The 22,530-nt window shown below is 42.0% G+C and overlaps 2 protein-coding genes across 2 annotated transcripts in view; both read left to right on the forward strand.

Moving 5' to 3' along the window:
• arfgef2 (ADP-ribosylation factor guanine nucleotide-exchange factor 2 (brefeldin A-inhibited)) overlaps positions 1-15,794 on the forward strand; it is a 32,366-nt gene extending 16,572 nt beyond the window's left edge. Inside the window, exons 22-39 of the mRNA XM_086159829.1 lie at positions 1,913-2,060; positions 2,666-2,762; positions 2,861-2,901; positions 2,983-3,152; positions 5,409-5,560; positions 5,729-5,901; positions 6,057-6,217; positions 6,311-6,441; positions 6,714-6,843; positions 6,980-7,115; positions 7,551-7,689; positions 8,303-8,360; positions 8,483-8,591; positions 8,665-8,804; positions 9,646-9,823; positions 10,188-10,326; positions 11,406-11,523; positions 13,326-15,794. Coding sequence (XP_086015955.1) covers positions 1,913-2,060; positions 2,666-2,762; positions 2,861-2,901; positions 2,983-3,152; positions 5,409-5,560; positions 5,729-5,901; positions 6,057-6,217; positions 6,311-6,441; positions 6,714-6,843; positions 6,980-7,115; positions 7,551-7,689; positions 8,303-8,360; positions 8,483-8,591; positions 8,665-8,804; positions 9,646-9,823; positions 10,188-10,326; positions 11,406-11,523; positions 13,326-13,490 — 2,385 coding nt within the window. The 3' untranslated portion in view covers positions 13,491-15,794. The remainder of the gene's footprint in view (positions 1-1,912; positions 2,061-2,665; positions 2,763-2,860; positions 2,902-2,982; positions 3,153-5,408; positions 5,561-5,728; positions 5,902-6,056; positions 6,218-6,310; positions 6,442-6,713; positions 6,844-6,979; positions 7,116-7,550; positions 7,690-8,302; positions 8,361-8,482; positions 8,592-8,664; positions 8,805-9,645; positions 9,824-10,187; positions 10,327-11,405; positions 11,524-13,325) is intronic.
• A 346-nt stretch (positions 15,795-16,140) lies between these two features.
• bcl2l1 (BCL2 like 1) overlaps positions 16,141-22,530 on the forward strand; it is a 30,671-nt gene continuing 24,281 nt past the window's right edge. Inside the window, exons 1-2 of the mRNA XM_086159830.1 lie at positions 16,141-16,287; positions 20,234-20,996. Coding sequence (XP_086015956.1) covers positions 20,442-20,996 — 555 coding nt within the window. The 5' untranslated portion in view covers positions 16,141-16,287; positions 20,234-20,441. The remainder of the gene's footprint in view (positions 16,288-20,233; positions 20,997-22,530) is intronic.

Raw genomic sequence — 22,530 nt, forward strand, 5'->3', positions numbered from 1 at the left:
GCATTCGCTTCTTAGGGTTTCCAAGTCACTTGTGAATGAATGCTTGGAACAGATCCTTTTCTCCCAGCTGGCTGGCGGTAGAATGTAATTTTTTCAATTCCCGGTGATAGAGGCATGAAAGGGTATCCATGCACCCATCCATCCATCCATCCATTCATCTTCCCGCAATGATCGGGAGTTGGGTTGTGGGGGCAGCAGTCGGAGCAGTAAGGCCCGGACCTCCCTCTCCCCTGCCACATGGACCAGCTCCTTTTGGGGAGGGGGGCCCAAAGATGTTCTCAGGTCAGCCTGGAGACGTAATCTCAACAGCATGTCCTGGTTCTTCCTTGCAGTCTCCTCCCAGATGGACATGCCTGGAATACCTCACCCGGGAGATATCCAGGAGACATGCTGACCAGATACCTGTACCAGCTCATCTGACTCCTCTATGCTGAGGAGCAGCAGCTCTACTCCGAGCTCCTCCCGAATGACCGAATTTCTCACCCTGTCTCTAAGGGAGAGTCCGGTCACCCTGTGGAGGAAACTCATTCGGCCGCTTGTATCCACGATCTTGTTCTTTCAGTCACAGCTCGTGACCGTTGGTGAAGGTGGGAACGTAGATCGACCAGTAAAGTGAGAGCTTCGTCTTTTGGCTCAGCTCCCTCTTCACCACAGCAGACCGGTAAGGAGTCTGTATCACAGCAGACGCCGCACTGATCCGCTTGTTGATCTCCGGCTCCATCCTTCACTCAGTCGTGAACAAGACCCCGAGATACATGAACTCCTCCACTTGGGGCAGGACCTCTTTCCTGACCTGGAGTGGGCATTCCACCCGTTTCCAGTTGAGCACCATGGTCTGGTTGGGAGGTGCAGATCCTCACCCAGGCCGCTTCACACTTGGTTGCAAAAAGTCGCACTGTCGTTGCCCACGTGAGCGTTGAAGTCTCCCAGTAGAATGAGGGAGTCCCCGGTTGGAGAGCTCACTAGTAGCTCCTTTAGGGACCCCAAAAAGGGTGGTAAAACTGAACTCTTGTTGGGTGCATAGGCACAAACAACAGCCAGAACCTGTCCCCCTATCTGAAGGCGAAGGGAGGCTACCCTCTGGTCCACCAGGTTGAGCCCCAACGTACAGGTGCAGAGACGGGGGGCAATCAATCTGCCCACACCTGCCTGGCTCCTCTCACAAGATGCAACTCCAGAATAAAAAAAAAAAAGAGTTCAGCCCCTCTCAAGAGGCCTGGTTCCAGACCCCACACTGTGTCGAAGTGAGTCCGACTATCTGGTTGGAATTTCTATGCCTCGCGCACCAGCCCGGCCTCCTTCCCAGGCTGGTGACATACCTTGTCCCAAGAGCCAGCTTGTGCAGCTGAGGACCGGACTGCCAAGGTCCCCCACTCCTGCCACCGCCCGGCTCAAACTGTACCGGACCCCATCCCTACATCTTTCGCTTTATCTGGGATCGGGTCACGGGGGCAGCAGCTGAAGCAGAGCCCCAGACCTCCTTCTCCCTAACTATGTGGTCCAACTATTCCGGGGGATCCCAGGTTTTTTTTTTTCGTGGCAGGTTCTTTTTTTTGCCTTTTTTTTGGACAACATTTTATACACTTGTTGGGACATGTAAATGCGTTTTATGAATAATGTTGGAAATACTAAGTGAATAACTAATAAGAATACTGCCCCGGGGATGGAGGACATGCAGAGATTTGAACCTGAACTGAGGCTGTTTGAACTGAGCCAGAACTGTATATCATGACAAAATTGTGAAAGAACCAGCTACTCAATCTGTCTGTGGTATTGATTTGGATAATTTAGGAAATGACCAGGACTGCAAGGCATAATCTCAGCACCTAAAACATGTTTGCTGTAGCTGCTGGAAGCGGAATTTCCATCCAGAAGTTGTCTTTGCTCTTACATAATTATTCTGTGTCTACAGATCCTGCGGTGTATCAGTCAGTTGGAGCTTGCTCAGTTGATTGGGACCGGGGTGAAGACACGCTACATATCAGGGGTCATACGTGACAAAGAGACCGGCATCAGGGGTCTACCCTCTGGGACCGAGGAGTTCATGCCCCTGGGTCTGGGTAAGAAACAACAAATATGCTGGAATAAAAGAGTCTGATGGTGATATTCTGTCTCTGTTGAAAGCAAATACATTGAAATGTGAAGCCCGATAGATATACTTTATCTGTGCCATTGAGCTTCACTGATAGGATGTAAATGTGCAATTGTACACAATGATGTATCCCTTCATTACAGAGTACAAACACGAGTTTATTACAATCTCAGAAAAGATAACACTTATTTGATTTTGTATGAATCAACCACTAAATGCATGCATCAATGAGTGGAACAAATGGACCTTGACTTTTTCAGTAACACGAACTGTATATTTTAATATCCTATTCATTAAGTTCTCTCATTGCTTCATGTAGTCTATGTACTATCAGCTGCTCAGTGTTTCCGTTTAAAAACTCATCTCATGTCGTATAACAATAAAGTAATGAGCTGAAAGAGATGCTATTTGTTGAAAAAACAATCCTGTTAATGGACTGTGTTTTTCCATGAGAGTTTGCTTATTTTTTCATCCCCAGACTGCTCAGAACATAGACCTTCTACTCATCCTTTTACAAACCCCCTGTTTTTGATGCATGGATGTAGAAATTCATGTATGTTGACTGTTTTGCAGGAAACCTTGTGGGCGGTCAGGACAAGAGACAGATGGCTCACATCCAGGAGTCAGTCGGAGAGACCAGCTCGCAGAGTGTCGTCGTGGCTGTGGACAGGTGACATTCAGGACTGGCCTTATCTGCCTTTTATGATTCCTGACATTAAAGCAGTTAATTCTCCACCACAAACTCTAAGGCTATTTTGTTGTTTGCAGGATCTTCACTGGTTCCACGAGACTCGATGGAAATGCGATAGGTGAGTGTGTTATCTATGTCTTTTAGCAATGGATTACAAAGAAAGGGCCTTGTTCTCAAGTGTTATGTTGTTTCCTTGCAGTGGATTTTGTGCGATGGTTGTGCGCGGTATCCATGGACGAGCTGGCTTCAGCGCACCAGCCAAGGATGTTCAGCCTGCAGAAGATAGTGGAGATCTCTTACTACAACATGAACCGTATCAGACTGCAGTGGTCGCGAATCTGGCAGGTCATAGGCGACCACTTCAACAAGGTCAGTGGGTCACATGGTCTTCATGGGCCAGCAGGCATTTAAGCCTTGAAATTTCAAATTGAAGTTCTGGATAAGCCATAGTGTTTAATTTTGTTTCATCAAACGAAATTAATCAGGCTTTGCTAAGTAATTCTGCGTGGATGACCTAATTAAGTGTTTTGATGAGTGACTAACAAACAGCAAATGTGACATTTATTTTTCAGTCAAGATTGCCTGCAGCTGGGCGAGACGGATAAAAATAATTATCACGATACCCAAGAGCAATTCTTTTGATTTTGATATTTTACATGACCTACAGTAAAACTGGCAGAAATCCCCATAAATGGCAAGAATAAATTCTCAAAATTAGCAAGGAGTTACCACAAAAAAAATAGAAATTACCTCTTAAAAAACAAGTATTTACTTGGCATGGAATTTGCAAAAAAAGGAATCTCTTTAAGATGAGAAAGCAGTAACATATGAAATACCAGGGTGTTTACAAAAAAGAAAACAAGTTAGTTAGTATTAAAATGATTTATTTTCCATTCATAGACCTTCCACAAAGTCCTGTCCTTAACCATTGAATAAATATAATAAATATGGATTTTGTCAAGTCCTACCTGCAACACAGAGCAACAAACAAAAGTTTTTTTAACTTTATTTTTAAATTTTGTCACAGTTTATACTTCCTAAATAGAAATAGCAAACTAAAATGTTGTCAAGGTACATGCTGTCTGAATATTCAAAGAGGAGATAGGTCCAAGATATTGCCCAAGATAGAAATATCTTGGGCAAATGTCTTCTACCTTTTTCCTCTAATCCAGAAACTGCCCCCGTTGGCCTCTTCTGCATGAAAAGATGTGAATCACTTGGCTGGTCAAAGGTGATTTGGTTGGATCTGGATGGGATTATGGCCTGAACAGCCCAACAGAGGTCCTCTATTCAACCATTTCTCCAGCAAAGTGACCCACATGGAGAAAACTGGCAAACTCTCTGTGGTCTGATTCACCCACATTTAACAAGGAAGGTGTTAAAGCACCTTAGATATATTTAGAATGAATCATGACAGCATTTCTAAAAGCTATTGAGACACAAAATATGGACTGTGACTGGGGTTTCGAAGTTTTTTGGTGTGGGGTTCACCAGGTTCAACACACATACAATCCAGTCTCATTAATGAAACCTGGAGGATTTGAGACACTGTGGTGCTCATTTTCCCTAATGAAAGAACAGGGTGTCTGCAGTCTTGTCACAAATCCTTCACAGCAATAACCGCACCATAAAAATAATAAAGAAAAGCCATGAAAAAGCCACTAGTATACACAACAGCCTGTTTAAGCAGAAGTTTTATTAAATCACTAATTATAGAATTTGAATAATGCATTAGTGGCACATAATACATAATTAAAATTCTATCTTGCCATATGGTCTTGATGTTCCCTGATATTTGGAAGCCAGTATCATGCTTGTTTTTCCATATTGTTATTGTATTATAGGGCTGTAATCACAGTTCTGTTCAGTTTTCATACAGTCATTAGCTAAAGCACACTTCAATTTCAGCGAATTATAGGGTGAAGGATTGATATTCTGACAGGTCACAAGCAAGTTTAGCAGTCTTGTGGGTGAAAATGTACTCGGAAGCTTGATTTGCGTACTCAGTGTGTATAAGTATGCAAATGGGGCTGTGCAAAGCTGACTTCCCAGTCTTTTTTTTTTTTCCAAAAATATCTGTGATAAAATTTTGGTGTGAACAGCATTCCTGTTACCAACAGGCATTTTCTTGTCCTGTCAAGAGTAATTGGCAACACAGTAATTGTCCTTCATTGCAGCATACTGTTCACTTATTGATGATTTTAAATTTCCTAATACCGTATACCTAATTCAGGCAGTGTCTCAGTAAAATGACAGTCCTTTTTTCAGAGGCCCATTTTGCCTGTCTGTAATAAAAGCAGCATTTCTTTTTTGCCTTTTTTAATTCACATTCATTCAAACATCTATCATGTTGACCATGAAATGTCCATTCTTTTCACAAGAAAATTACCCCAGAAGTCATTTTAGCAAGGATCTCATTTTAGAGAGAGATTCTGGAGAGAGAAAGAAAGACTAACCTCCAACCTATCTCCAGAACATATCAACAAAATGTGTTGATATAACAAGTTGAAATGTTGAAATGTTGAAATGTGTTGAAACAAGCCTCACCTTGTGCCTATTTTTAGCAAATCAGAGTTGAATAGAATATAACACCGGGCTAAAACTGACTTTTGTGCGCACCCTAAGGTGGGCTGTAACCCCAATGAGGATGTTGCCATCTTTGCTGTGGACTCCCTGAGACAACTCTCCATGAAGTTCCTGGAGAAAGGAGAGCTGGCCAATTTCCGCTTCCAAAAAGACTTTCTTAGACCCTTCGAGCACATCATGAAGAAAAACAGGTAGAGAAATGTGGGCCTATAAAAACAAAGTTTGTATATGTATATATAATTTTCAGGATGTTAAATACTCAAAGTTACCATGGTATGTCAGATAGGCATTATAGAGGCATTGTTTACCACAATATTAATCTCTGTATAACTATGAAGTTTCGTCTCCCACGCCCACAGGTCTCCCACTATCAGAGACATGGTGATCAGGTGCGTGGCTCAGATGGTGAACTCCCAGGCGGCCAACATCCGTTCAGGTTGGAAGAACATCTTCTCCGTGTTTCACCAGGCCGCCTCGGACCATGACGAAACCATCGTGGAGCTTGCCTTCCAGACCACTGGCCACATAGTCAGTGAGTAGGAGCCACCTTGTGTTTTGTGAAGCTGTTCAACCCAACCGGCTGATGGATGCCTAATCAGGACAAAGCCAACCAAATATGATTCTAACCAGTATCTGTACTCTGTTTTCCTTCTTTCTTCCCTTTTTCCCCAATCACTCTTCCCTCAGTGCAAACCTTCCGGGAACACTTTGCCGCCGCCATTGATTCCTTCCAAGATGCAGTCAAGTGCTTGTCAGAGTTTGTGTGCAATGCAGCTTTCCCTGACACTAGCATGGAGGCCATCAGACTCATCCGTCACTGTGCAAAATATGTATCTGAAAGGCCACAGGTGGGAGCCGCTGAACAGAAACCGTGCCTAGAAACAGTTTTGGAACCAAATAAAGACATTAATAATTATAACTCGCCCTGCTATTTGATCTAGGCTCTGAGGGAATACACCAGTGACGATATGAATGTTGCCCCTGGAGACCGGGTATGGGTTCGAGGGTGGTTTCCTATCCTGTTTGAGCTTTCCTGTATTATCAACCGCTGCAAGCTGGATGTGCGAACCAGGTATGCATGACAACAAATCTGTTACAATCCTTCCAGATGGAGCATAACACAGGGATATTTATAAGTCAAAGTATTTGCCCAAGAACAGGTGGAGAAACGATTACCACTGAAAATTCTTTCACAAAAAGTTGACTTTTAGCCTGTCATTTAAAAAAAGTGATGCATTCTAAGCACCTCTGAGTGTTCATGTTTCTCTACGTTGCTTGCTATGTTTTAGTTGAGCCATGAAGAAAAAAGAAAGCTGGCAGAAACTGTGTATTTTCTCCTGACAGAGGCCTGACAGTCATGTTTGAGATCATGAAGAGTTATGGTCACACCTTCGAGAAACACTGGTGGCACGACCTCTTCAGAATCGTGTTCCGCATTTTCGATAACATGAAGCTCCCGGAGCAGCAGACAGAGGTCAGAGGTCACGGATGACTGGTTACATTTGTCCTTTTTGTTTTGACAAGCTGCTTAACATGTTGTGGACTTATACCGCCGAACATCCGTCTGAATTAATAATTTGTTATTTTATATTTGTGTGTTTGTGCTCTAGAAAACGGAGTGGATGACAACCACATGCAACCACGCTCTATATGCCATCTGTGATGTCTTCACCCAGTTTTACGAGCCTCTCAGTGAAATCCTGCTGGCTGACATTTTCACACAGCTCCAGTGGTGTGTCAGGCAAGGTTGGTGTGGAAGAGCTGCAGGCATTACAAGGCATAGCCTCTAATAAGCATGTCAACAACACACGGGAGAGATGATCCAACAGTAGAAACACTGGCTGGTAGTTGGAGATTCCAGTGTGTGTTTGTGTGCGGATAAACACTCCCCCAAGAATCTCTTATAGAATTAAGGCAGTAAAGGAATGTTGGACAGCCACCAAATGTGGCGAGTTAAATTTCTATTTGATTGTTGCAAATGTATTAAAAATCAACTCAGTCCTTTTTCATCTTAACAATCTCTAAAATTTATCATCACTAGTATTCTGGGTTGATACTGTGACTGGCAAACAGTTGCATTTTTTATTGGTGTAGCCTTACTAACAGATCAAAAGAATATTTAAATATATGTGACCTTTGTGTGTATGTCATGGGGTCTTAATTTCTTACGGTCTCCTCCAGACAACGAGCAGCTGGCCCGGTCAGGGACCAACTGCCTGGAGAACCTAGTGATCCTGAACGGGGAGAAGTTCAGCCCTGAAGTGTGGAACATCACCTGCTCCTGTATGCTGGAGATCTTCCAAAACACCAGCCCTCAAGTGTATGTCCTTAACCACTGCACCACAGCAGACACAGTCAACATGATTTAGTATAAGCTGAAAAGTATATTTGGTTAAATTTGAATTAAATTTGAGGATCAAGGCAAATTTATTCATAGGTTATTGTGGTTGTTGCTGTGACAGGAAGTGGTTTATCACAAAACTTTATACCTTATAATAAGAATAATAAGAATAATAAGAACAACTTTATTAATCCCGAAGGAAATTGCTGTGCCAGAGTTACAGAAAATATAACAGTAATAAATAATAAAAGAAAGGCAGAATTAGAAATAAAAATAAACTATAAACTATAAAGTGTCTCAGTGAAAACTATAAAGTGTCTTAGTAAGCAGTGATAAAACTATAAGTGTTTTAGTAACAAGTGAGGTAAGGAGTGCACAATAGTATGATAGAAGGGAAAATTGTAGTGCAGCTGTTATGAGATTAGATGAAATATGGCACAGTGTAGCTGTTATGAGATGAAATATTGCACAGTTTCTGAATATTGCACAGTGAAATGAAATATTGCACATTTTTTGTTTGTTTTTTTAGGTTAAAGATAGGTTTTAAAGATAGGTTTATCAGCTTTTTCTTTTTCTTTGTTTGTCACATCAGTCTGCTGACCTGGCGGCCGACTGGACCAGAGGATGACTCTGCCGATGGCAAGCATTTTGTAAGAACAAAGAAACTTGCTGGGCCAGTTCAGAAAAATCTCCATCAGAAGCTCAAAAGCTGGACTTGTCACACATCAATTAGTAGACTATTGGCATCTTATTGTTTGGTTCTTCTCCCCAGGATGCTGATCTGGACAGCCAGTCCCAGAGTAGCTTTGACAGAGCACTGTCTGACCGGGGACACAGTCAGATGTCTAGCGACGACACCTGGAAGGGCAAGTCAAACACCAGTGAGTACAAAATCACGCAGATAAGCAATCAGAAATGGCTGCATGAAAAGCCCGATATTTTCCTCTGCCTCAGGAGTGTCAGACCAGAAGCTATTTGCGGGTCTGCTGATAAAATGCGTGGTCCAGCTCGAGCTCATCCAGACTATAGACAATATCGTCTTCTACCCCACAACCAGCAAGAAAGAAGATGCTGAAAACATGGCTGCCGCACAGGTATTGAACAGCTGCAGTGTCATCACATGGGTGATAGTAGTCAGAGGGTGATTGTCAGATGCTTTGTCACGTCTGTCTGCAACACCAAATGCAAGACGGTTATTTTTCCCCTCCTTGAATGACGTGTGGATCAGTTTGGCCTCAAATCATTTGACACAGTGAATTACTTTTTAAGTAGAACATTTTCATTTACCTTATCTGGATGTGAAAATGCACCGTGGCTGCCCCATAGAAACATAAATAGATAAATAAATCAGAGGGCGAACCTCTAAACGGATAGAAGAATCAAGCCAAATCTGCAAACCAACCCCCATCTCCAGACACAAGATCTTGCTTTACCTGCTATCACTGCTCTATGTTTAAAGGAGAACTACTTTAATTATGTACTGCAATTTCATTGCACAGCTGTTAAAAACAAGGAATTGGTTCTGAAGCTATTTGATGTAAAAGAAGGATGAAACCTTTTTCAACCATTTTTGTTCCTTGTTTGTTAAATGTATCCTGATTATATTAAACTGCAAGTCTTGTATTGCCTTTCAAACCGGTTTTAAGTTGGCTGTATAGCTTATGCCAACTGACATGAAAATGATGTCCTGTCTTTCGGCTTACATTGCACTGAACCACATTATACTTGGGACAGCCACCCTTCAACATGTGCGTAAGTTGGCAAAACTGCCAGAAAACGTTATACTTGAAACACACCCCCCCATCACAAAAAAAAAACAAAAACCAAAAAAAACATAGAGAATGTAATAGCAGATAGTGCATTGCCCCCATTGGAACATGGGGAAGTGATGGGGCTTTCATGAGTTGTTTTTTTATTAAATTGTCCTCCTATCAGCGTGATGCTCTAGAAGAGTCAGAAGTGGAGGGAGGCAATTCCGTTTTGGATCAGGGAATGTACAGACACATGACCTCCGCACACCTCTTTACGCTGCTCGACTGCCTGCTGGAGTCGCACACCTTCGCCAAGGACTTCAACTCCAACAATGAGCAGAGAACAGCTCTGTGGAGGGCAGGTAAGTCAAATGATCCTCAAAAAAAAAAAAAATGATTTGCTACATATTGCCAGAGATTGGAGTAGGACTTAAATCTTAGCCACTCAAATCGAGTAACCCTGAATGTTGTAGGTTTGCCTTAGCATTCATGATCAGAACTCAGCTTATCAGGCAAGGGAGCTAAGTTCTTATTTGATCTTAATTTGTTTTTCAGTCATTCTCAGAGGTTTCATATCAGAGGAAATAAGGCAAGGTTTGATGTAACAGAGTCAAAGACATAGAAAACATCTTGGAGGCAGAAAAGCACTGTTGTTGTGAGGTACCCAGTGTGAGCACAAAGCCATTAGGCTCCTATAAACCTAGATTGTCCCTGTGTCAATGTCAGGCTTCAAAGGGAAATCCAAGCCCAACCTGCTGAAGCAGGAGACCAGCAGTCTAGCCTGCAGCCTCAGGATCCTGTTCAGGATGTACTTGGACCCCAAGCTGCAAGACTCATGGCCTGACATCCAGACACGCCTGCTGCTGTGAGTAAACATCACCTGCCACATTGAAAGCAAACATGATGATGTAATTAACACCAGAATGAACATTTGTGTTTTTCATGAGATCTGCGATGTAAAATGAGTGTAAAAATGTGATCTTGAAATCTTACAGAAACCCATTTTGGAAGTTTTCTGTCCAATATCTGATAGAACTAACTGAAAGATCTTGATGTGATCAAATATAAATGTGGAACAATGAAATGGAGTCTGTTGATTGATTTTGTTATCTGTGAGGGACGCTCTGATAGCTGCAGCACCATAACATATATACATATAGAGGCAGTAAACAATTGCATGTGCGTTTGGAGATAGTCAGTCAAAATAGATTAAAAATTTTATAGTCATGGTGACTACGGAATATATCACCCAGTAGCTGATTATTGTGGTTTTTAAATAGACAGTGACAGTGAAAAAAATAGTGCTTGCTCGTGGGGGAAAAGGGCTTTTTTCTGTATTTGTTTTCTCAAGGGAAGGATAAAAAGTACAAATCATCATGCTTACTGTAAAGGAAACAAACTTAAAACTGATGTTTCACCTAGAAATGTGGAGGTCATGGTACTGCCCATTTAAATGTGCCGCCTTAGATAACAAAGCACCAGCCATGTGGTTTGAGCTTTGTGGCTATGCTAATAATAAATAATCTATAAAGCCATTAACATGGGCATAAACTGTATTTTACGATATTCGGTAGAATCTCCTCGGCCTACAAATTAATTCATTCTTTACTCTGTTCGTGAACTTTATGGTTCGTTAACAGAGACAAAGAACGAATTAAATCAATCAATCATTGAAATCAATGTAAATCCCATCGATCCGTTCTCTGGCCCCAAAAAACATACTGCACTCTTTTAAAACTTTTTTTATAGGTTTCTTTGTGGCAAAAACAGAGAAAGGAATTAGCTGAGGCTTGTTCGCGTGATTCAAAATTTGAGTAAAAACTCTGTTCTTAGGCCAATTTGTTTGTGATTAAGGACGTCCGTACACTGAGGCTCCAATGTATAGGTTGGTGACACTGGTTTTTCATGTTGCAGGAGTAACCTATATATGTCTTCTCTCTTCAGTGTGTGCAGTGAAGCTCTGGCCTACTTCATCAGTTTGACCTCAGAGAGCCACAGAGAGGCTTGGAACAGCCTGCTAATGCTTCTGCTCACTCGGACACTACGGCTGACAGACGACAAGGCAGGGACCGATACACACACTCGCATTCCACACTGTGTTAGATGTTATTTTGAACAAGAGTGTGAGTGAGACATGCCGGGATTCAGAACAATGGAAATTTATAGTTCCACCCAATGTTTTTAATTTTTGAGAATGATACACTTTCCTCTTCTGGTCTGTTTTGTCTTGGATGCTGTTAAGTGTTTGTCTTCATTGTTTATTTGTCTTCTTGGTTCCTTCAATGTCTCTTGGTCTTGCTGAGCTCACAGGAGCACTTCATGTTCTATAAGCATGTCATTTTTTTTTTCAACATTTCTGTTTGTGATTCATTTTTTTGCCAAATCACAGCCTCCTCCATTGGTATTGAGACTTTTTTTTCAGTCGTGTTGATAGTTCTAGTGAATCAATTCAATACCAGGCTTTTATCCTACTAATATGCTATGTAGTAACAAGGGAACAGGTCACTATTGGCCTGAAAACTTTTTGTCCATCAATTGTTACAATTGTTACTTTTCAGGTTTCAAACAGGAGGGGCTTATTAAAAATGCTTGCAGCTCATCTACAATGAATGTAATATTTTTACTGAACCCCTTGAATTGAAAGTGAAAGTCCACACTTCAGTTACTCACACACACACACACACATACACACACATACATACATATCCTTTTCTCTTGAGCACGTGTTTGTGTGTGTGTGGGCGGGGTGTACAAACACCTTTTAAAAATGTATTTAATTCCCTCTCAAACACTGGAGCACACACTTAATGTATCCTTGATACATTGATTCTACAGTCAAGTTTCCCTTATGATTCATCCATTCCGTGTGTGTCCATGTGCATGTTCCTGTGTGTGATTCATGGTGACTCATGCAGCTTATGACTCAGGTTTTCTTTCCAAAACTTTGGGAGCCAAAATCTCCAGCAGTTAGTCTGACAACAAAAAAGAGGTCCAGTTTGCTGGTTGGCACTGTAGGAAATGTTGGCACCTCGCTGGCAGTCTGAGAAGGGAATGCCATAAAACCATGGTGTAAACAAGAACTAGAGCAGCAGTTGGAAAGTGGACTGGCTGTGGACCGTAAGCATGCTCTGCATGTGGCTTCATCAGAAAACCACTGAATGGATTTTGTGTGTCTGCAGCTGTATTGTGTTGTTTGGTATTGATTTTGTTGACTGAATCAGCTGTTTGGTTTGTTGTCCTTGTTCCCCGGACAACTGTGGTTTGTTCATCGACATACACTCACACAGTAATATACTTCTATTTTTGTCATGGAAAAGTAGGCTATTTCAATGGGTGGGAATGTTTGTCTTCCTGTGATTTTTTTTTTTTTTTTTTTTTTTTTTCTCTTTTTCGCTCAAATTAAAGTTGCCCCTTGTGTGTTATAAAAATACATGTATATCTTTCAGCTCATTGATCAATACCTTTCAGTTCGCAATTTTCAACTCTTGGAATAATAACTTTAGATTATTTCTTTACGTGCTCATATTATGTGGACCTTTCAAAGATGGGATTGCTGTCTGTGGTTGCTTATCAAAATATTTCGATCGGCCCTTTAATGCCCAATTGTTTGGGTGATTTTTAAAATTGTGGTCAAAAGTTAATTTGTAACAGTGCAGTTGGCACACTGCCTGTGTATTTATATTTTTTAAAGAAAAAAAAGGCCAGAAAATTAGTAACTACACTTTCCTCCTGAGACAGAATTTGGACAAGTCTTTAAAGACACTGCTTGTTGCTCATCTTGTGATCTTTTGTGTTGTGTGAATTCTTCATCTTTTCCCTCGTGCAATTTGATCATTTCCTCCCCTTTTTATTCTTTTTTTGCAGTTCAAGCCCCATGCCTCCTGCTACTACCCCCACCTGTGTGAAATGATGCAGTTTGACCTGATCCCCGAGCTGCGGGCCGTCCTCAGGCGCTTTTTCTTGCGCATTGGCTGTGTCTTCCTCATCGCTGCCCCCGATGGGGTGCCTGCCCGACCTCTGGCCTCTTAGAACAGGCAGAACTGGAGACGGTAGAGTAAGAAAGATGAGGGTGGAAGTTTCTTTCGAAACTTTTCCCCTCATTTTGACTGAAGGAGTTTACATTTGGGCTACAATGTAGCCCAGGTCCAGGATTGGGCATTTAGTGTTCGGCCTCCCTTCTTTCTATGCAGGGAGGTGCAGAACTGTGACCAGCTTCCTCTGCTATCTGTTGTTCACCACCTCCCCAACTCTAATCCGGTTTAAAAAAAAAAACTGAAAAGAAATATATTTATTCTCAAACCACACTTGATTTTCTCAATTTTGGTTTTCCAACATTTGGTTTTACAAAGCCTGAAAGGATATGAACCACCCTGGTGATTCTGATAACCACCAGACTTGACCTCCGTAAACCTCTAGGGCTGCCTGTGCCTGTTAGAAAGTAATGACACCATCAGCCAGAGTTTTGTGATCTAATCTAAAAATGTTGTAGTACTGCAATTTATCAACATCCACCAAAGGCACCATCTGTCTCTTTGAAGTTCTGTTCTCTGTCTGTTGGTTAGTTGCGGGTGATCGAAGCTCAGAGCTGCAGGCGATGACAATCTTAGCACACTTGGTGTTTTGTGTGTTAGACGCACCGGCAGTCTGTGACACCACGGTCCCGCCATTTTCATCCCTCTTGCCTGTCATTGAGATTTTATCTATTTATTTTACTTACTGGTTGTATTTGCTTTATAATTCAATCTATTTTTGTGGATAATTGCTGAGTTACAATGAACGGTTTGTTTAATGTTCAGCCCCCTCCTTTTTTGTGCATTCCGTTGTGTTGACCCAAAAAGCCTTAACACCAAAGGACTGAACACGGTGTCAACCTTTCCTGATCGTCAGCACATTAAATCCACCGCTCCTCCATGTATTGGCCCGAAATGGCAACACATCCAAAAACCCACAGTTGTGTTTTGCACATCTGTTACTGTCCGTGCGAAGAAACGCTGCTCATGTACAAACTCTGCTCATTGTGGACACAAGCTCTAGATGATTTGAAAGACCATCTGTTTGGTCACATTCAACTGTAAGGTTTCAAATGCAGGAGGGTTCAGGAACAGAGCCGAACCAAAGCTGGAAGTCGAGAGAAAGCTGGAACGACTGCCTCCTGAATCCTTGTTTATTCCATGCCTTTTTTTAAAGAAGGATGTCTGTAATTATTTAAAGCGCATTTAAATATTTTTTTGAGAAGCATTCCTTCCCATGCAACTATGGATGTCTACTTTTTCCCTAAAGCTTGGGAATATATAAATATATATATATAAATACATATATAAATATATAAATATACAGTAAAAGGAGCAACTGCTGACTGTAAAGTTTTCAATGTAAAATACATAGAAATGAAAGTGCTATACATAGTATTGTGATGTAATCTTCCAAACATTTGGTGGAGTAATCAATAAAACTGAGTTCTGATCCATTGATTAAGCTGGAATGTCTTAAGATCTGTTTCATCAATTAAAAAAAAATGAATAAACATAAGTGGATAGTGGCAGTAAGCTTCCTTGCATCCTCATTAGAGGCATTTTGGAAGCAATGAGTGTTCAGTGACATGTCAAGTAGGCCCAAGGGCAGTACAAGACCATTTGCAGGGCCTGTGCATCAGGTTTTTCAGATGGTTTATTTTCATTGTTATGTTTTAGGGATGTAACAGTAAAAATGTAAGCTGAAAGTACCTTTCCAGTGTTTGAACTAAATGGATCGTGTTTCTCTTGCGGTCATTGTTATGTGTGCTGTCAAAGCAGGAAAACAAACATTGTAAAAGTCAGTTCCAAGTGGTGTGACATTTGCTATCTAGGAAATACCAGAACAAACTCTTCATCTTGTGTCAATAACTATCACATGCTAATTTCTTCTCAACAACTGTTTATATTCTTCATTAAACTTTAAAATTAGTGTAAACACCATCTTTAAACACGGCTCTGTCGGGATGAGCCTATTTTATTTGGGTATTACGGGTCAGTGAACTCTGACGTCATTGAAGGAATTAACTTTCCGGAAGTCATTGGGCAGTTATACCAACATTTGGTCTAGCCAATACCGCGACCCCAATTTGGAATAAGCAGTAGGTGAATGAATGAATGAATGAACGAACGTGTTTTCGAAGGCGACTGATTTTACGGTAATAAAATTCATTTGGTAATGACTCGATGTAAGAGTAGCGGCGTCAGAATATTCTGAACCCCCTCAGTCGTGATCGCCCCCCTGGTGGCGCTGCAGTGCGGTTGTAAGCGGCCTCCCCCGCTTTAGAATTTGGGCTAACAAAGGTTACCATAGAGACCCCCATCCTTTGTTTTGGAAAGTGGAAAGCCGCTACACGTATCCCATTAAATAAAATAAAGTATAAAACAAAAACAAAACAACAAACCGATGCTAAAAGCTAGTCAAATAGCAAGGAGCGAGGATTGAGAAGTCACACGTTAGCCGTGATACATGAAGTAGCTTACTTTTAGCCAGTCGCGCTAAAATGACTTCTCGCTCGTCTCATGCTTATGTCCGTGTTCTGCCTTGTCTAGTTTTACGTGTTTGTTTTTAAGTGGAACAGTTAGTGTACGTTTCGTTCAGTTCAGTCCATCACTGGACTGAAGCCAATACAAGCGGCCAGTGTGCTGAGGCTACGTAAGTCAGAAGACGTGCTGTGGGCGGGTCGGATTCAGCCAGTGACTGGCTAGGTGGTCTTGGCGTTAGCCGGGCAGGCTAGCAATGACTGATTGGATTATTCCTTCCGAATTCCGGATTTTGAACCGCCAGACATGAATTTATGGAAACCACCCTGCAAGTAAGATTTTTCAGCATTTCGGCTGGTATATTTCAGATTCACATGTTCATATCCGTTGTGAAAATACGCGAGAAAGAATGGCAGACACGGTGCGTTTCCCTTTTCCAAATCCAGCTAAGAGGAAGGAGGTCGACAGATTTGGAGGAACGCCTAAGCATTCTTTAGCCCCCCCTGGCATTTTATTTCGTTTAAAATATTTTCGATCTGATCCGCAACGCACTTGGGAATAGGGGCTAAGTGATTCGCGATGCAAATACGCGTTTCCAATGCAGAAATATGTGGCTACAGCCGGACGAGTGACAGCCATATTCCGCCGTCTCCTCATACGTTACAGGCGGAGCTGCGTCTGCAATGCTTTGCTAAGGGATGACTAAGTTTTGCAATCCTGGTTCAAGGATGTGGGAGTCATCTGGAGCTTGAACTGAGGGTGGTGTCTCGCTGTGGCAGCTTTACGTGCCGCTATTAAAGGTCCTTCCCCCCTGTTGGTAATGTGGTGAGAATGGACTGGTTTGTGCTGCTTTCTTAACACTACTTAACCAGCCCCCCTGTAGGTGAATGAAACTGGAAAGTGACCTCCAAAACGAAACTTCCGATGTGTCTTTTCTAGGATAAACGAGTCGGTCCTTACGTTTGTGCAGCAACGGCTCCTCGATCGTATTAATAGTTTACACAACACGCTAGTGGCAGATAAACCGTGATCAAGGCCAAACAGCTTTCGTTGTCCAACTACCATTATGTGTGGAAACATTAGAGTTGAATCGTTACTTGATCTGGATTTGTCGAATAGTCGTTTTGCGATTATTTCTCTGAACATCGCTGAGGGCGTCGTGTTACGTAATAGAGGAGGGATGTAGAGAGAGGACGTAGGAGGACGTATATTCGCCGTACACAATGTGGCAGTAATACGCTTGTGGGTTTTGACAGCTTTTGTACATACAGAGCGACACGCTGAAAGATCCGGGGCGTCGCGATCGCCGTAATCAGGGACGTAACGTGGGATTTAACCCAGGGATGCTGGTAAGACTAGGAAAAGCCTTTTTATATTACATTTATTGCGGGTATATCAAGGAATTACTAACTTTGAGATTTCCTAATAGAGACAACAGCCCACTCGGGCTGCGTCACCAACGCTTCTTTATCTGGGAATAACAATCCGTTTGATAAAAACCGTGGCCAATGTTCGATATTTGAGCGAGTGTTCTATTAAAAATGTGGCGTTTGGGTGCTTGTTTTTTTTTTTTTTTGGCGACTCGCTGTTTTTCCAGAAGGTGCTGCACGGTGTTTACACCAGCGTGGGGCTATTAAAACCCGAGCCACGTGCTGGCAGCATGGGACCATGTGGTCACTGTAAACACGGCTTCCCCGTGGCTCCTCATCCGCGCCTCCGATCCGATCCTTAGGCGCGTTTGGCGAGGAACCTTTAATCGCGAATAGGAAGTAGTTCTCTATTATGTAATATTTCCAGCAATTCTTGAATGGAGATTCGCACGCGCACACACGCACGGCCACATGTATCTCTTTCAATGTCTTATTAACAGAACAGTTCTTAGAAGCAGCGGTGGGGGATAATCGGCATGTCTTTGTCCCTCCAGTCAGGGACAGAGACTAAAGGCTGATATCTTTTGTTGCTGGGCTGAGGCTCAATTAGACTCAGTGTACTGGCCACAGGATATCGACATCAATCTTTAATGAGGGCAGATTTTACTGCACCTTGCAGTATTACGCTGGTGTCTTGAGTTGTTTTTATCTACGAGAATGTTTCCTTTATTTAGAAAGAACCTCTCGGTCAGCAAAACAGTGCCCAGCACATCAGTGTGTCTTAGACAACTATGATCTTATACTTAAATGGAAGAACTGCTGTCACGCGCAAATGAATGATCCTGTAAGTTACCAATGCAGCTTTGTATTGCCAAATAATGACTTTGTTTTGTCATCCATCTTTTGTTATCAGTCGTTAAAACATTGGCAACTGGACTTGAACGTCTTCCCTTGAAGACGTTTCACCCAAGCTTCTTTAGTTCTGAAGAAAACTGATGAGGCCTCTCGGATGATGGGCGAAAGTGAAGACGTTCAAGTCCAGTTGCCAAGACAAGATCTCAACAAGAATTCACCATGACCTGGATGATCGAGAACCCCCAAGGACATTGAAGGGTTTCCTTTTCTGTGAGACAAAGGTGGAATAGGCTGGAGAGCATGCAGGGTATATACATACTATACAAACTTTTAAACTGTGATCAAAGAAAACCACAGATGTATGTCTAATATTGTCCATGGGTTTTTGATTGTTATACAAATGCTTAACAATTTGGTCACATTACATTAGGAATAACTATGTTTGACTCAGGATAGTCTTTTTTCCAATTTGAATCCTCAAAGATGGTTGTCACTAAGATAAAGATAGGAGGCAGTTTGATTCATGGGAAAGTCATCTCTGCTATCATCTCAGAAGCGGGAAAAAGAAAATGAGTCATTTCGCTTTAATCACTAACAAATTACAATCAGCCATTTCTTCAGTGAAATATTCAGTTAGTGTGAGGCTGCTCCTGTTGTTGCTTATGTGAGTGAGTGATGTGTTTGTAATTGTAATGCCACTATGGTATCTAAATCACAGGATTCTTTATAGTGTTGTATTATATTGACTATTTTTATAAATAAGACTCACTTGCAGCACAGTTGTCCCTGTTGAAACATGAGATATTTACGCAGCAAGATGTTCCAGGAAAGATTTTTTTTGAAAACTTTTGATTGAATAAATGACGATAAGATCTACAAAGATCTACAAAAAAAAAATACAATCTACAATCTACAAAAACAGCTAAGACAGCTAAGACAATTTATATTTCATATATTTCTTATTCTTCCTCCTTTCCACTATTATCTATTACTGTTATGTTTTTACTTGAAACTCTGGCACAACAATTTCCTTCGGGATTAATAAAGTTGTTCTCATCTCTCATCTCAATTACTGGTGCATACGCAAATGCTTTTTTTCGTAACATATGCTGAACTTGGGCATAGCAGCCCTATTTCCTTCTTCGACAGGCAGACTGATCACTTTCAACTTGAAAACCACACTATTTCTGTGTCTTTTTCATGATGTTGGTGTGTGCAAAAGCGCAAAATGGCTGATCTTAGAAATTATTGTAAATGCGGGTTTGCCCACTTGCCCACTCATTTGTCCACTGTGATGGTGTTGACTGAAGGAAGCTACCATAATTACCCTTTAAAAATTATAAATTAGCCACATTGTAGTACAAGCCGCAGTTCTCAAAGCGCGTGGGAAAAAAAGTAGCTGCTCATATGCCGTCATTTACGGTAAGTAATTTTATGATGTAATGTAAGAGAATGTGATGTCACAAAGAGGATGGCACATGATGTGTAACATCATATAGAACAAAGAGCACTGTAACACATCACAGCTTCATAAGAGTCAAGAAGAAGTGTCAAACTGAAAAGTAGGTTGACTGAAAATGGTGTAATTTAAAACTAAATCCTATCACTGATAAGTATGAGTATGCTTGAAATTAGTCATTTGTGTGACATGTATCACTGTGATATAATATGTGACTGGATGCTGCTTGAAGCCAGGAAAAACAATGTGCCCCAGAGGTCAGAGGGCAGTGATTACATGAGAGTTGCCGATTGTGTGGACCTTCAAGACTGAATGCGAATCACCTCAACTTTGCCCTCTATACCCCCCCTTCTGTTTATCTCACACTGTCTCTCTTCCTTCTCATTGGCTGGTGCACACATATCCGCTCCACCATTGTCTCATTAATTTCATTGCCATCTGGTCCATATGTAACAGCCCAATTAGAGAGCTGCACTTCGACCTTACCTGTCCAAATTTAATTTTAGAGAGATATATCCCCTTCCCCCACACACTTTTAACACAGCATGCTATAGACTATCCAGACTTTGACCATTTGTTGTTGTCTCTCGACAGGGCCTGAGCTGATTTGTCAGCCTTGTGTAGGTTTGGTTTTACTCCCGTCCCCCAAGTGTCTTGACATCAGCTGACCATGGTGGTCTGAACAGAAGGAACACAAGACAGAAATCCTGGCAGTGTGCATTCACTCAAAGACAACAAGGCTCTACCAAGAGAGGGAAGGACCCAGATTGGACCATATAGAGAAGCTGATTTAAAATTCACAATGTCTCAAAATAGAGAATTAGTTGTTTTCTATATTGCTTATAGACTCTCACAGAGGAACTATCCTCTCAACCAAATGGAAATCATAGAGCCTCCAAACAGGACTGATGGTGGGGAGGAGGGATCAGGTGAGGAGCAGCGAGTTGCCACACACGCCAATGGGACTTTTAATGGCACGAGTACTGGGACCCCAGCAGCATTGCCGGGGCAGGAGCAACGGTTGCCATCGGCATTGACTCTCAATCCAGTAAAAGAAGCCCTCCGGGATTCGGCCAACGAGTTCGAGCTGCGCTACGCCCGCGCTTTTAGCGATCTGCACAACCAGCTGCACATCACGCCAGCCACAGCCTACCAAAGCTTTGAGAATGTGATGGATGAGGTGTTCCGGGATGGCGTCAACTGGGGCCGCATCGTGGGGCTTTTCGCTTTTGGTGGGGCGCTGTGCGTCGAGTGTGTGGAGAGGGAGATGAGCTCACTGGTGAGCAGGATCATTGAATGGATGACGGTTTACTTGGACAACCATATTGAGCCGTGGATCCAGAGCCAAGGAGGATGGGTGAGTCTTTCACATCACGCACACACACACAAACACATGCATGCATAGAAATAGTCTTGAGTTTTTTTCAGACCATATTTGCTTGGTTATCCAGTTTTTTAGCATTTCCGTTCAAAGGTTCTGTTCCATAGGCAAGACAAGCTCTTGCTTTAGTTGAAAATTAGGTTCAATATTTTTACATAGATAGACCTGTTTATTGGATAATTATATGAGCCAATATTTTTTTGTATTACAGTCACAGACTGACAGTGTATCTAATTATATTCCACTGTGTTTAAGATTTAGGCATAAGTGAGGTGACAGCCGGCGCAGGCTTTGGTCACCAACTTATGATAACACAATTTCTCAGTAAAATGCACCAATACCATATTCATATATTGATATCCACCACTATATGCCATGCCCATTGAACAACCAAAAACCTAATTCTCGCCAATTGTAGTGGCTGTTATGATGTGGATTTTCCTATGTATAGGGAACATAGGGTCATAGTGATCAAAAAAAATACTAACCAGGAAATCACTAGATTTCCACAATAGTAATCCCTATTTCCACGATGTTTGGTCTGTGAAGAAAAGATTTCTCGTCATCATTGTGTGTACGCATATGACAACTGCAATATGTCAGTGGATTCAAAGCCAAGGTAAAAACATAAAAACAAATGTGGTTATTTTTTTACATCATCGAGATGGCAGCAAAACTAAAAAGCTTTTGGAGGGGGAAAGGGGAAATATTCTCTCAACATTTTTCCCGTGATGTCTGGAAAATGTGAATGATGCTCTAGCTTTATGTTGATCTAATGACCTGTCTGTACTTATAAGCCTTTGCAGACCTGTTTAATAATGAAAGACAAGATTTGCTCAAGAGTGTTGCTACCTTGTATGTGCCTGCCTGGACAGCTGCGTCCTCTATCTGAACAGTTAGACTTGTCTATCAGCCTGGTCTGACCTCCAGACACAATCAGTGGCAAAGAGGCGGTTTTCTCAAGGAAGGATAATCCACTGCATTGTGTATTAACTCATATACAGGGTTCAACAGGCGCATATAAGACATAAAGGCGCTGTATCAAGAACTCGTAATACTGTATCGGGCACAGGTGTTTATCCAGCGACCAGCTGAGGAGGAAAGCGCTTGTTATAGATAGAATCTTGCGGACAGCACAAGTATAAAATGCCATTGTGCCAAAAGGCAGTAATTAGGGTCTGTTTGCATGGTCAGCGGCTAGTTCATCTGTTCGCGAATTGATCAACAGCATGGATCTCAATGAACTGAATCGAAGGGAAGCTTAACAGGCTACATCAAGCTTTGTAGGGCTTTACACTGGGATCGAAGGTCCCTCATCACAGTGGGATGAAGTCAGGGCCTTTTACAGATAGCCCTTTGTTTTACTGCATTCACTTGATTGGCTCTGTTTTTTTTTCCACTATCTGTCCATTCTTCTTTCCTCCCCTCCTTGCCCTGTCCTCCCTTCTGCTGTGGTCTTCATCAAGGCAGCTGCCTGCAGATGAAAGACCTATTTTTCGTTGGGGTTAGC

This window comes from Fistularia commersonii, chromosome 14 (assembly GCF_037954325.1).
Source record: "Fistularia commersonii isolate RoL2024-O1a breed Wild chromosome 14, RoL_Fcom_v1.0, whole genome shotgun sequence".
Classification (NCBI taxonomy): Eukaryota; Metazoa; Chordata; class Actinopteri; order Syngnathiformes; family Fistulariidae; genus Fistularia; species Fistularia commersonii.